This window comes from Lepidochelys kempii, chromosome 7 (assembly GCF_965140285.1).
Source record: "Lepidochelys kempii isolate rLepKem1 chromosome 7, rLepKem1.hap1, whole genome shotgun sequence".
In the NCBI taxonomy this organism is placed as follows: domain Eukaryota; kingdom Metazoa; phylum Chordata; order Testudines; family Cheloniidae; genus Lepidochelys; species Lepidochelys kempii.
Window position 1 is genome coordinate 39174098 of NC_136386.1, and position 16004 is coordinate 39190101.

The 16004-nt window shown below is 42.4% G+C and overlaps 1 protein-coding gene across 1 annotated transcript; it reads right to left on the minus strand.

Moving 5' to 3' along the window:
- Window positions 1-13887: 13887 nt before the first annotated feature.
- Window positions 13888-15376, minus strand: HRH1 (histamine receptor H1). Its single transcript, XM_073354863.1, has one exon. It carries the CDS (start codon window positions 15374-15376, stop codon window positions 13934-13936), a length of 1443 nt encoding a protein of 480 aa, XP_073210964.1. The 3' UTR covers window positions 13888-13933.
- Window positions 15377-16004: the final 628 nt, after the last annotated feature.

The following is a 16004-nucleotide window of genomic DNA, read 5'->3' on the forward strand; positions in this document are numbered from 1 at the left end:
TTGCAGCCACCAGGGAAATGTCATGGCTTGCTGAAACACAGTCAATCTGAAATACTCTAGTAGCCGGGCTGTTCAGAACTTGCTTGGTTTTTGATTTGTAATTTCCTCTTGCTTAGCTTTTTATAACAAATGAAAACATGAAATACTGTACCAGCAAAAGTGAAAGTGCATTGGTACTAATGACCATTACTGCAATGAAAAGCAAAGAAACAAGTTAGATGGGGTAAAGTCTTTTATTGGTTCAACTTCTGTTGTGGGAAGGTACAGGCTTTTGAGCCACAAAGAGCTCTTCTTTAGGTCTAAGGAAGAAAGCAGAGTGTCTTAGCTAAATACTCAAAATAATGAAAGGCAAAGTTTAACTTAGGTGTGCACATAGTAAAAAAATTCTGCCCATTTATGGGCGTCATATTCTAATAAAAGGAATATTGCAAGACTGAGAGTGCAGTACAGTAATTCAGTTATTGGTCAGCCACTCTTCATAAGATGACTACACTAGGTGCAAGGCAATGCAATATCAGCCAGTCCTTGCTGGTGGTGTTATCATTGTGCCACATGCCAATCACAGAACTTGGGCCTCAAGCAGTTCCAAGTTTCTAAGAGTTGTTTTTCAGGCTGAACCAAAAGTTTGGCATCTATAATTTAACACTGATCATATCCATGCTCTACATACCATTAATACCTTCTTACCTGCACCCTATTTGCTTCCAACCACACTTTTAAGTAAGTGCATCCTACTTTTACACTTTTGCATGATATTATCTATGTGGCCTTTCCAAGTTAATATATTATCAAACACTACTCCTAGGAACATACATTTTTGAACAATCTGACTTTTCTCACCACAAAGAAATAAGTCAGTTTTTCCTAGTTAAAAGCATTTCCTTTGTTTTCACAAGTGAGAATTTAAATCCCCAGTCATTTCCCCCACTTAATAATTCTCTGGAGTGCCTGATTTATCTTTTCCATGACTATTTTAAGTCTTTTATGCTTAGCCCATCTAGCACAATCATTTGAAAAAAGGGAAAGACCTATTCCCGTCTGCCCACTTTCCAGGAGGTCATTTATCATAATGGAATATAAAATAGGGCTGATAATACTCCCATGTAGAGTTCAATTTGTAAGCTTTTAAGTTTTTGATAAAGCTGTTCGGACTTTGACTTGTATCATTCTGTCACTTAAAAATCCCTTATCAAGCAAAGCTTTCTCCCTTTTATTCCAATTTTGGGTAGTTTATACTGGGGGCCTTACTTCCATAGTATGTCATTCTTTTTCAACATCCAGGAAGACTATTATCATAAAGTTCTTAATCCTTATCCTTTTTTGTACCTCCATTTCTAGTCTCACTATATGGTCACCTGTGCATCTTCCCCTTTTCTGAAGCAACTTCATACATCAGTCCAAATACAGGGACAATTGGTGGGGCAGTGTCAAGTGAAGTTTAAATGCCGCTGATTATGTTGTACCTGTTATGGGGCAAATAGAGGACCTCACTATATAGTGCTGACAATCAGCATCCCTCAAAAACATTAAATAGCACAACACAATGTTAAAAATAATAGCAGTAAGTCTTGTGGCAATCAGCCTGTTTCCTGAATCTAACCCATTACTGGCCTTCCATCTGTAATATGTTGCTTCTTTAGTTTCTCCTTCCACTGGCTGTTTATTTTATTGGCACCGAGTGTTACCTCTACCCTGTTGGATACGTCACCATCCAGTGTCTTAGCCTTTTTCCCTGGGTCTGAAAAAATGAAGAATCTATTTTATCTCAATCTGATGAAATACTTGTTTGTGTGATATTTATTCTTTTTACACAAAATAGAGTGGACGCATTGACACCATCCTATCAAAACTGGCCAGCTGGCACTAGCTCTTGTCAGCCATTTTCCAACTGACCATAGCCCCCTTTAAGCTTTTTAGTTTCTGAAGTTCTTTGGTTTCATAACATAGTTTATCAAACAATTGTCAGCATATTTCAAATGTTACCAGAAATACTGCTGCCCTAGTTAAGAGAAGACACTCGTGCGTGACCCAGCTTCTTCATGTCACTTCAGCTGGTTCCTTCACACTTGAAAGGAAATCAAACACTAGTAATCAGAACTCTGTACACCAATATGTTCTCTGTGTCATGGGGAAAGCACCTGGCAGGTTTGTATTTTCTTGGCATATCATTTTTAATATCCATACTGTGAAATGGAAGTGAGATTAGAGCCACATACACATGAAACTGTGGATCAGTGGGTGACCAGCGCTGAATGTAGTTCTCATCTCTGGTATAACAAGTAAAGGTTACAATCTAATCGATATAGCTTTCATTTCAGATTTCTTCATGCACAGCACGTTTAGGAAAAGCACTGTAACAAAAACTAAGTTTAGCTTCATGCTGGAGTTGATGGATTGTTACAGGTATATTTCTTAGTACTGGTCTCTTGTATCCGACAGACATAAACCACTTTTTGCTCATTATTGAAAAATATCTGGAGTAAAGGTTTGAGAATAATAATCTAACCTGATGGCAAGCTCTTTAAAAATAAACAGGGAATAAATCTGGCTTTTGCCATATGCCTTGTTTCAACAACTGAGACTGGAGGGGTTGGAACAGCCCATTGTCCCTAGGTGTGAACTTGAATACACATGAAGTACTAGAATTGAAGATGAGCATGAAATGGCACTCCAAATCCAACATATTCAGACCCTTCCAAACTTTGGGAAAACTTCTGTCTAAATTTCTTTCTGAATATTGTGCCTTATAATGAATCCAAACTAGAACCCATTAAATCTGAACACACCAAAACTTTGGGAGAGTTTGGATGGATCCTGATCAGAACTTTGTGGTTCAGATCAAATTTCTCTTTGAAATACTTAAAAAAAACGAGTGGTGCTTCGCAGTTATATCATGCCTACCATTCAAGGATCTCTAAAGAGCTTTCCAAAGTTGGGCAAGCATGATTAGATAATAAAACACAATGTACATCTGTTGTAGAGTTGGGCAAACAGTTTATTTGCTTATGAAAACACTGGCAGTTGGTCTAAACTAGCACACCTACTGTGTCTGTATTTTATTATTAGATCCTCTTGTGTCTTGTGACATGCAATGGAATGTCTTTCCATGTCCATCTGTCTAATGTCACTTGCTCCATTATGGTCGGTTGCCATGACCATGGCATCTTTCTCAATAGTTTTCTTATATGACATCTGTTGTCCTCTTTCTGTCATCCACCCTGTGGCTTGACAGATCTCATACGCACATCAGCCAAATAATTGGGCAATTTACGTATTTTATGTTTGTTGAATTGGCATTGGTATTAGAAAAGGAGCTTTTTCTTCCACTTGGGAGGCAGAGAGACACTCTTGTTACTTCCAAAAAACATTGATTTCTTCCTGTGTTTCTGGATACATATAACATAATTATGTGGTTTTGATGATGCATGTTCCCCCCACCCTCCGAAATTATGACGTTATAGTTATTGGTTTTGTATTTTGTCTGACTTTGCAAACATTTACTCTACTTCTGAAGTAAATTTAATTCTATTGCATTCATCTGGTTATAATTAATTTCTTTTCTTGTTTTTTGAAGATCAATGTATGCGTGTCGAGCGTCAACTCAGTCACTCCACCATATGATAAACTTTGGTCATATATCAGTTCTTCATTCCTAAATGTAAACCTGTGGGTTGTTTTTTTTGTTTTTTTTTTATTCCTGTTTTGGAGTTTGCTTGCTGAAATATAGAGATGCTAAAAATGGGGGAAAGTAATGCTTAACACTGGCACATAAAGGGGTAAAAGGAGCCTTAGGGCCTAATTAGCCCACCAGGTTACACCTGGGTTAGGGTAGGTCTGACCTAATTTAGTATCAATTAGGAGGAGAGGGATCGCTCTATGAAGGCAGGCTCAAAGCATCCTAGAAGAGAGGACTGTGGAGCCAGGAGACCATCAGCAAATGGGGAAGAAGCTGTATGAAGATACAGAACTCCAGAGTATGAGTAATAGAGGCTGCAGCCTGGTGAGAGATGATGATGAAAAAACAAGGAAGTAGGAGTAGCCCAAGGAAGCAGAGAGGGATTGTAAAGAATAATCCTTTGCTTCTGAATGCAGGCTCCCTGGGCTGGAACACAAAGGAGAGAGCGGGCCTCGGTTCTCCTTCCCCAGCAAGAGAGGAAATACAAGTGTCACAAAGTGGCTGGTCCCTTTAAATAAAACAGGTGTAGCACCCCTGTGCTAGGAGAGGTGCTTCCCAGTTTTGCCAGTTAAGAGGGTGGGGTACCTGCCACTAAGGAAGCAGAAGCAGCAGGAAATTCCCTGGGAGGGGAGAAAAGAACTGGGACCTTGCTGAAGAAAAAATGGCCGCCAGAAGTCCCTAAGTGATGCTTAGCTGAAAGAGCACAGAAGAATCCTGTAATAGGCCCTGAAGCAGGAAGGACTGCGAAAGGCAAAAGGGAAAATCCCCTGGGAGCTGTAGCCCAGGGTGGGCTGAGGAACTGTTTTTGTGTTTTGTTTAGGAAATCTAAGCAACAAACTGCGGTTAGAAAGTCTCTGGGTGTGGTAATGGTCCTCGGTGGGCTGGGGACAAGCCTCTGCCTCAGGAGTAAAAGAGGCAAAGGCTGACTAGCGGATAGGGGCTAAAGGCCTGGCAGAAAGGTTGTAAGACTTTAGGGTTTTTTTTCCCTTTGTTTGGATTATTCTGTTACCCTGGAAGGGGACTGAACTGAAAACTGACCTGGCTGGAGGACTGGGCTATAGAAACAACAAATCCCTGCAAAACCAGAGTCCGAGAGTAGAAGAGCTCAGGCAGTGCCACATCCTGGCTCTATGCGGGTTCAGTGATGAGTATCTTCCCCCCACTTCATAAATAGTAATATGATTTGTGTGATTTGATTTACCAAACAAACAAACAAAAAAATAGAATAGCTCCAGGGTCCACAGCACTGCACTTTCATATGAAAAGACTGAAATTAGCCTTAAATCTAACATATAACTTCAAATTAAATGTAACATGCACCTTATGTCTAGTATGCTTCCTTACACCTACCTGCTGAACTTCCAAAGCTTTCTTTCAGACTATACAAATATTATTTTACTATGTTTATATAAACTTATTTTTAAAACTCATCCTTTAATGATTAAGTTCTGAATTGAAATCATAGCATTTTTCACAAGATTGTAAGCCAATCACGTTTTTATGAAGCAGCTGTTTCTCAAATAACTACACTATATATATATATATGAATGAATGAAAATGGTAGTAGAAGATTAAGAATCATGCTAATACTATGTTCCAAAAGAGTTTATCCAATAGACTTTGTCCTGTAGCAGTCTGAATATAAACAGTCTATACAGGAACATTCTTTATCTGGGTGTGACCTCTGTTAGTATTATCTTCGTAAACTGGTACAGTCATAAAATCTTGACTGTAGGTCCTTATCTAGGTCATAAGCTTTGTATTATCACTGAAATACATTTTATAATAGCATAGATTCATAATTTTTCTCTTACAGCTTTTCCTCATGTTCTTTCCACATGCACTCACACACACCTGCTTCTTTGCCAGAAAGGAAGTGTGTTCAAATAATAGTAGTTAGAAATAGGGTTGACTCCCATCAGTTTCATGGAGATTCAATATTCTGTTAACAGACCACAGATCATGTAATTTTTTTCCATGGGTTTTATTGAGGTTTCTAATATGAAAATGTACATGTTATATCTACATGACCAAAGCTGTTAAGACAGTAAAGATTCTACTAGCAGAAAGTGCATTCACTGGGTTTTGTTACACAACCTAATCTGTATAAACGAGTACAAAGTGTTTGGCTCCATGATTCTTCCATACTTAACCTGGCTGCTTATGTAAAAATCTCTATTACATGAATTAAAATGACTTGGGATTCTATCCAAAGTAAGCCCAGTGAGGGTCCGTTTTGTCTAACAGACACATAAGAAGCATGTGGCACATGTACTGTATCTGACAGAGAAGTGATATTCTTTCAATACATGGACAATTGGCTGCTTAGTGGCTACATGGTTTCAGATGGTGGAGATGAGTTGTGCATACTTAACTGCACACATAATGGGGATGAGGCTTCAAAGGTAAAGGATTGTCCCTTTGTGGTGGATTACCTGGTATTTCTCTGGCAGAGGACAATTTTAGAAGGAAAAGCAGAGATTTTCTTCATTGTACTAAGTTTAATTCCTTTAGAATCACACATTCATGAGTTTTTGTTTCATCATTGTTACTTTTATTAAAGTTATTTTTTTGTCGGAAGTGAAAGAACACAACTCTAGCTTTTTTAATATTTCCCTTATGGCATCAGGGAGCATAAATGTGATGGATCACCTTTAAAGATCCAGGAAGTTTAATAGAAACTCACTTGTTATACATGTGCATCTGTTAAAGGATTACAGTTTCTGTGTATATCAACACTTCTTCAGAACAATGGTGCCTGCTGCAATCGAAACCTGTTAAAGAACAGATCAGTTACCAATAACTTGCTGATTAACTATTAGTGAGTTTGGTGCTTAAGAAATGTGCCAGACTGCAGTATTGGAGGCAGACACCCTGGCCAAGACCCTCAAAGGTGTTTAGACACCTGACTCCCAATGATTTCAGTAGAAGGTAGAAGCCTAAATACCTTAGAGGATTCTAGACCCCTTTGACACAGTTGGTATGACATACATAGTGACAAATGCAAGCTTTCTCCAAATTGCGCTGTGAATGTGTTTCAGAGTGATAGTTTCTACACATGAGAAGGTTGTTTAGTCTCCGTGACATTTAGATGTTGGGACAACTCAATGTTGTTCAATGGAATTCATCTTGCAGTGCAAGAAGTCTCCTGCAAGATAGGGCCAATGTTAATTTTAAGGCCACCAAACTAAACCCCATACAGGTGGTAATGAGGTTTGGTTGCTGGTGATCTGATCAATACCTAAATCAATGTCCAAGTGATGAAAAGTGTCACACTCCATTACTAACTAGTATTGCCAACTTCAAGAGGTTGAAAACCATGGGTTAGAACACAAAAAAATCATGATTGGCCTAAAACTTATGAGCTTAAAAAAGAATCAGTTGCTTTTGCCAACTTTCTGACTTTTTTGAACTTCCTCTTCCTGCCCATGGTGTGTGCACGTGACAAGTACAGGATGAATTTTCAACCTATAACACATACAAAATGTGAACACATGAATATGTAGGCACCAGTTCCACTGTGCACCTGACGCCTGCCCTCACCCCTCACACTGCCCAGAGACCTCTCTGCTCCCCTCTGGCAGACTCCTATAGCCCCTCCCATGCCACTCCAACTCAGTCCCAGCAGGCTCATTTAGATCCCCTGGGTGGCTCCTGCAGTCTGCCCCCTCCCCATCCCACCTTGCGTTCAGCCATGCCAGGCGGTGCAGCTGGGAGCCAGGGGAGTGGAGCAGGCTAGAACCGGGTCGCTCCACTTACCACGCGGTGAGTGCAGGGTCGGGCCTGGCTGCAATCTTCAGGGGAGTGGGGGCGGAGCAGGGGTGGGGACGGGACGGGGCTGGGGCAGAGCAGGGGCAGGAGCCTGCGGAAGAGCAGCACGCAGGTGTGCAGGGCACTCAGAAATTTGGTGCACCAAATTTCCGGGTGCCCTACGCAGCTGCGTGCTTTGCGTATGGGTACGGATGGCCCTCTCTACAACAGACAGGGAAACAGCACACAGCTCAGGAAAAATTCCCTCGGCCATCAGCATTTTCTCATGAGAGCCCCTAAAAGAGGGGCCAGAATCATGACACTTGCAGTAACAGTGTGAGTAGTGGTGACATTGTAATCCCCTAACCCAGCCACACACAGCGGAAGTAGCAGCCTCCTTTTCTACAAAGATGGTTAACTTTTTTCATGGCAGTATTTCCTAAACTTTTTAATAGGAAAAATAAATGCAAACAAGCTGCTGGGATCCAATTGCTTTTTGGACCTCTGCATTTCAGTACTATAGTGGGATGTACAATGTACTCCAGGGGGCTCTTTTTTTCTAATTAGCCAGTAGATGTCACTGCTGCTACAGAAGAAATCCCACAGATATAATTTTCTGACAGCTGGGAGGCAAGTGAGGGTTCCTACTCCCCTCATAACAAAGTGACACACTCAGAGCTAAAGTCACCCTTCATGGGGCCTGGCTTATTAACAAAGACTCTTTCAAAATAATAGTACAGGACACCGCAGCTAAAACCTTCTTCTCAGGCGTGGCTGCCAATTACTTTACACCAGGCTTTACTGTCTTCCCCTCAGACTATCCCCATCCCAAACCCTAGTTTTCTCTGCCTAAGGCCTACTCTCACCTCCCTTACATCCAGAGTCAGCTGTATAGATGTGTCAGCAGACATTCTATCCCACTAGCACAGTGAGGTGTTACTCAGCTAAATCAAAGGGAGTTTAAAATGGACAGTTTCATACTTTTCTATTGCACTCTGATCCATTGTGTACCAGGCAGTATAAAAGCCAGGGTGATGATGGCAACTGGCCGCTGTCTCATTGTTTTGCTACCATTCAATAAGATTATGAATGAGATTTATGTAGGAAAAATGTCCAGATGCTAAAATACAGTTAACAAATATACTTTTATTTGCTAAGGTTGTTTACATATTCCTAATTCATAAAAGGTATATCCTCTATTCTGGACATCATTTTGGAACCTTAATTTTCAATTATTTTACTATGATGTCTGGTTTATAGATTCAAAAGAAGGGACCACTATGACCATGTATAATGACAGGTTTCAGAGTAGCAGCCGTGTTAGTCTGTATCTGCAAAAAGAAAAGGAGTATTTGTGGCACCTTAGAGACTAACAAATTTATTTGAGCATAAGCTTTCGTGAGCTACAGCTCACTTCATCGGATGCATGCAGTGGAAAATATAGTGGGGAGATTTATATACACAGAGAACATGAAACAATGGGTGTTACCATACACATCATCAAGGATCTACAACCTATCCTGAAGGACGACCCATCACTCTCACAGATCTTGGGAGACAGGCCAGTCCTTGCTTACAGACAGTCCCCCAACCTGAAGCAAATACTCACCAGCAACCACACAATAGAACCACTAACCCAGGAACCTATCCTTGCAACAAAGCCCGTTGCCAACTGTGTCCACACATCTATTCAAGGGACACCATCATAGGATCTAATCACATCAGCCACACTATCAGAGGCTTGTTCACCTGCACATCTACTAATGTGATATACGCCATCATGTGCCAGCAATGCCCCTCTGCCATGTACATTGGCCAAACTGGACAGTCTCTACGTAAAAGAATAAATGGACACAAATCAGACATCAAGAATTATAACATTCAAAAATCAGTTGGAGAACACTTCAGTCTCTTTGGTCACTCGATTACAGACCTAAAAGTGGCAATTCTTCAACAAAAAAACTTCAAAAACAGACTCCAACGAGAGACTGCTGAATTGGAATTAATTTGCAAACTGGATACAATTAACTTCGGCTTGAATAAAGACAGGGAGTGGATGTGTCATTACACAAAGTAAAACTATTTCCCTGTGTTTATTTCCCCCCCTACTGTTCCTCACATGTTCTTGTCAACTGCTGGAAATGGCCCACCTTGATTATTGCTTCAAAAGGTTTCACCCCCCTCCCCCACTCTCCTGGTGGTAATAGCTCACCTTACCTGATCACTCTTGTTACAGTGTTTATGGTAACACCCATTGTTTCATGTTTCTGTGTATATAAATCTCCCCACTGTATTTTCTACTGCATGCAGCCGATGAAGTGAGCTGTAGCTCACAAAAGCGTATGCTCAAATAAATTTGTTAGTCTCTAAAGTGCCACAAGTCCTCCTTTTCTTTTTACGACCATGTAGTTTGATCTTCTGCATAACACAGTGATTCCTATAGTGGAAGAAATTATTCTTCATCACTGCATAAGAGAACAGTATCAAGCACAATAAATTAGTTCTTAGCCTTTAGGCAGGACCCTTCTAAATCCCCCTCCAGTCTATCCCTTTAGCAATATGGAAAGGGTATAGTGCTCACAACCTCCTGACATTTGTTTGTGGAGGACTGAGATCCCCTGAACTAGAGCATATCTTTTAGAGCAGGAGTGAGCAAACTTTTCGGGCCGAGGGCCACATCTGGGTGGGGAAATTGTATGCAGATCTGTGGTAGGGGGTTTGGGTGCGGGAGAGGGTGTGGTGTGCAGGAATGGGATCAGGGCAAGGGATTGGGGCAGAGGAGGGGTGGTTGTGTATGAGGGGGCTCAGGGCAGGGGGTTGGGGTGCAGGAGTGGTGCGGGGTGCGGCAGGGGGCTCAGGGCAGGGGGTTGGAGTGCGGAGTGCCGCAGGGGATTGGGGAGCAGGAGTGGTGCGAGGTGCAGGCAGGAGGCTCAGGGCAGGGAGTTGGGGTGCAGGAGGGGTGCAGGGTGCGGCACAGGGCAGGGGTGAAGGAGGGGTGCGGCAGGGGGCTCAGGGCAGGGAGCTGGGGTACAGGAGGCTTGCGGGGTGTGGCAGGGGGCTCATGGCAGGGGGTTGGGGTACAGGAGGGGTGCAAGGTACAGGCAGGGGGCTCAGAGCAGGGAGTTGGGGAGCAGGGTGCAGGAGGGGTTTGGGCTCTGGCCTGGTGCCGCTTACCTAAGGCAGCTCTGGGGTGGCAGCGGCGCGCACCAGGGCCAGGGCTGGGTCCCTGTATGCCTGCCCTGGCCCCACGCCGCGATGCAAAGCAGCCAGAACCATGTCCCTGTGCGGCCCCTGGGAAGGGAGGAGCACAGGGCTCTGCGTGTTGCCCTTGCCACGCCTCCAGGTACGTCCCCCGAAGCTCCCATTGGCCATGGTTCCCTGTTCCCGGCCAATGGGAGCTGCGGGGGGCGGTGCCTGGAGGACAGGGCAGCACATGGAGCCCTCTGCACGCCCCCGGGCCTCAGGGATGTGGTGCCGGCTGCTTCTGAGAGTGGCGCAGGCGGTAGTTTGCCCACCCATGTCTTAGAGAGACATCCAGTATCAATTGAAAGGCTCCAAGTGGTGGTGAATTTACTACATGCTCTGGTAAGCTGTTCTAATGGTTAAAAAGTTGTTTTCACTGTTAAAAAGTTGTCATTTCCAAATTGAATTTTTCTGCCTTCAACTTCTGTCTGTGTATCTTGTGAAGCCTTTGCTAGATTACAGAGCTCCCTCATATCAGATATCTTCTCTGTGTGTAGATATTCAGAGAGCACAATCAAGTCACCTCTTACACTCCTCTTTGATAAGTTCAATCTATTTAGCTTGTCTTTCATTGGAAGGTGTGGTTTTCTGGACCTCAAGCCAGCCATTTAGTAAAGTGCACATTTAATGGGTCTTCATTTAATACTGAGTTCTTTAAGTACATCTGAGAGTGTTAAGGATCTTAAGGCAGATAAGGTAACTGATGGAGGATGATAATATTGTGCATTTACATTGCACCTTTCATCTCAGGATTTCAAAACACTCTGCACTCATTACTTAAGTCACACATTACCCCTGTGAGCTAGGTAAGTCTTAACACTCATTTTGCAGATGAAGAGAGTGAGGCACAGAGGTCCTGAGTTGTGCAAGGTCACTTAGTAAGTCTGTGGCCCTGCAGGAAATACTACCAAGGAGTCCTTACTCCCAGCTACCCTCTAACCATTAAGCTACAATCTTCCCCTTGTACTGTAATACAGGCTAATTGAACACTGTCAAATGCACCTGCCTCCTGTTTGTCAATCAGGAAACAGTAACAGCTCTCTGTGGCAGGCAAATGTGCCAGGATAGTAGTGGGGAGGACAGCCACTTTTTAAACTTTACACTGAATTTTGGAGATAGCTCTGAAAATGAGGCCATTCATCTTCCTGACTGCAGGGTATGCATAAATATTTCATCTCCACACACCCACCTTTCCGGTATGTCTACACATTGGCTGGGGGCATGAGTCCCAGCTCCAGTAGACAGATGCGTACTAACTCTGCTCGAGCTAGCGCACTAAAAATAGCACTTTGGCTGCAGTGACTCGGTCTAGCTGCCCAAGTACATACCGAGGGGGTTAGGCGAGTTTGTACTTGGGCAGCTAGCCCAAGCCACTGCCCGTGCTGCTGCAGCCACGCTGCTAGTTTTAGCACGCTCGCATGAGCAGAGGTAGTGTGGGTCTGTCTGCTTGTGCTGGGAAGCAGCTTCCCAGCTGCTGCACTGACAACAGTGACTACACCTGTTAAAGTAGTCTGGTCACTGTATTTCTTATAGAAGCGCATAGTATAATAGCAGAGGGTCAAGAGCCATCTCAGTACACGTGGAAATAGCCACCCTGAAGGGATGGACAATACATGAGATTCTCTTTGCAAAGATTCTTTCAAATATTCCTGTCAGGGGAGGATGTGCCCTCATCATAGCGTGATGTGATAGTCACATAAAATGTGCCCAGAAATGCTCCCCACCCTCTGTATGACCCAATTTTGGTATAATTGTTCTGGTACACTTCAAGCCTGGCTGTAAGCGGGCCTTTCACTTATGCCACCACATACACATTCTCTAAGGCAGTGGTTCTCAAACTTTTTTCATTTGCGGATCCCTAAAATTTTTTGAATGGAGGTGCATACCCCTTTGAAAACCTTAGACACAATCTGCAGACCTCCACGGACCACAGGTTGAAAACTACTGCTCTAAGGAACTATATTTTATTGTCTTCCTCTGACCTTTAATTAATACATATTTAGAAATCTATATCTAAATACACTCACTGGGGCAGAGTTCACTCCTATTGTGTGGAAGGGTATGTCTGGTTCTGGGGATTATTGGTACACTGTAGCTATAGGGGGAAAAGGAGTCTGCCAATGCATAGACAAGTGTCAGATTGTTAGTGTCACCTCTGACTGCAAGCCTCTCCAGTTCTTCCAAATCAAGCTGTTTGTTTTCTTGGCACAAGTGTTCCATTCATAGCTTAGTTCAGGAAATGTGTACTAGCCATTACAGTGTGGCTTGTAAGATGCAATTAAACTTAAATGACGGGAAAGAGAAAATGTACTCTAATTATTCACTTTCCTGCCTTGAAAAGATCAGTTGCTTTATGCAGCTTTGTGTGAAGAGCTCACCTAATGTAGTGCAGCATATTTGCTCCAGCTTTAGGGGAACTTGCTAGGGCTATGTCCTAGTTGTAGGAAGGAGGAAAAAGTATATTATCCTCCGTCTACTTTACAGTGCAAGTTTAGAAACAATTGTATTCTCAAACCCACCATACTCTAGTTACCTTTGCTAGAAGAGAAGTCTTTATAAATATGGTAAAAATATTTAGCATTTAGAAAAAATACTGATACCTTTTCTAATAAAATGAACAATGCTGCTGGAAATCAATACAAACACAATATCAAAGGTTTCTATAGTACATGACAATGCAACTTGGTATCTCTAAAAGTGCATGATTCTGGGGGAATTTATAAATAAACAGGGTACATTTTCAAACAGTTCAAGTGTCATACTTTGACTACATGAAATACCATATCTTGTAGGAGACCAGTGCCTTTAACAAGCAGCATGTTCCCAGGTTAACGTAAAAAAAAGTAAGTTACAGAAGACATTAGAGTGAATATATAAACTGAAGTCTTTTTTTCTTTCCATATCTAATTAGCTCATAACCACTGAAGATTTCTGTCTCTCTCTCCAGTTATGTTCCACATAATGGAAAGAGGAAGTCTTACTCACTGTAAAATATGTACATTAGCATAGCAGTCCTGAGACTGAGCCCTGAGTTTTCAGGAATCCTGGTCAAAGCCAGTTCCCCTTTAAATACTTTGAACTTTAAAGCTCTTATTTGTCATGTAAATACGTGTTTCCTGTTTTCACATGATAGTTCTACAGATTACATTTTTAAAGCCTTTCTACCTCATTCATAATTTCCCTTGAAACTGGAAAGTTTTTTTCTTTGAAAAATCATGGACTCACTTTTTTTTCTACCCCAAATAAAAACAGCCTGATGTGGTATTATGAGTGAATATGAAGGATCTTTTTGAACGTGTTCTTGAAGTTCTCATTACAGAGGGGATAGATGAATGGATTTAAAGTGGAGTTCACATAACCAAGCCAAATAGTGAACATATGGAAACTGTGGTTGCAACAGCTTTGACAATAGGCTATTACCATAAACAGCACAAAATAGGGAATCCAGCACAGCATAAAGGCTGCCATTATGAAACCCAGCTGCTTGGCTGCTTTCCTCTCCCTGTTCACATGCACCCCTTGCATGGACTGGGTGCGCAGTCTCAGCCAGGTGCTCTTCAGGTAACTGAGGCCTGCAAAGTCTTTGTGAGTCTTTTCCTCAGCCCTAGAAGTTGCTGGGATCGGGGTGGGATTGGAGTCATTTTTACAGGAGGCCCCCTCCATGAAAGTGTGCTCATCTGATGTGTCACTTAACTCTGGAGCCTGTGAGCGAGGCCCCTTCTTGACAGACACATACTTCAGTCCCACTTTATCTGATCCTGGCTGAGTCTGGGCAATGGCAAGGGGAAAACAGCTCAGTTTTACTACCTTGCTGTCATCTTCTGTAATGCGAGCCTTTGGGGGTTTGTCAAAGCTGCTGTGTTGAAGCTTCGCCCCCATACCTTTGGGCTGAGGGAAGTAGAGATTTACATTACAGCAAGGGTCTACAGAGCTTCCTTTCAAAAGACCTGTGTTTATACCTTTATTTGGCTTTTTGTGGAGAATGTTTTGCTTTTCCTGCACCTTATCATGATGTATACTTTTGCTTTCTGAGAAAGACCGAAACGATCCATTGATGAGCTCTCGGTGCTGATAGTGTTTCCGGACAGCCTTGTATATTTTTGCATAGAACCATAACATCAGTAAAGATGGGATATAGAAGTTGACAATGGCCGTCAACACTTTAAACCAGGTGACTTCTGAGAACTCTGTTTCACAGGTCCATTCTTCCACTTGCCATCTCCCATCATTGGCAAAAGCATGCCAGCCTAGAATTGGGATGATCCACAGAAAAGAAACCAGCCAAGCTCCAGAAATCATTACCAATGCTCGAGTTTTGGTCCGGTACTTGAGATACTTGAGTGGCTGCTGAACTGAACGGTAACGATCTATGCACAATATAAAAAGGCTGAAGATGGAGGCTGTGGAGGCTACATAATCCATTGAGAGCCAGAATAGACAGGCTGGTCTGCCCAGTACCCATCTGCCATTCAGTAGGTACATAATGTTCAGTGGCATAACAGCTGCACCAACTATAAGGTCTGCGACTGATAGGCTGACAATATACAGGTTCCCAACTGTATGCAGCTTTCTTTCTGTTTTCACTGCATATAGGACCAAAATATTCATGATGACTGTGATCAGTGAGATGCTGCCCAGGCCCAGACCTAGTGGGATTGAGTGAACCTCTGTTAAGTTCTTTGTTGTATCTTTACTGATCTCACACATCTTTTGCTCAAGGTCACAGAGCAGAAATCAGGGCAGATTTTGTCAGGATCCTGGTAATTCACTCTTGTTTATAAGCCTGGTTGAGTTTATAGTGTGTTGCTTTCTGGTTCTTTTGGTGACTCTGTAAGAGGAAAAAATAGCATCATAGAAATGTAAGACTATAAGGGACTTAAGAGGACATCTAGTCCATCTTCCTGCCCCTCTCCTCCACTGACGTAGGACCAACTAAACCTAGACCATCCCTGACAGATGTTTATCTAACCTGCTCTTCAAAACCTCCAGTGACAGGGATTCCACAACCTCCCTTGGTTCAATAATTGCAATAAAATAAAAATAATACTGCACACTTTAGCGTAATATCTTCCCTTTGACAGGGCTTTTCAAATATTAATCAATTTTAACTAAGGCTTGGAAAGGTCAAGTGAGTTGTATGAGGAATATATATATGGCCTTAATGATGTTGACAACTTTAGCTGGGATTCTATAGGTCTGAAGAATATTCCACAATGTATGTCTATGCAGCCTATCAGATAACTTTGAAAATCATTGAAACTGATGATGGGGTGGGGGAGATGAGGAGGAGGCTACCATTCTATACATCCTCTGATGATTATCTTCAGTTTAAATA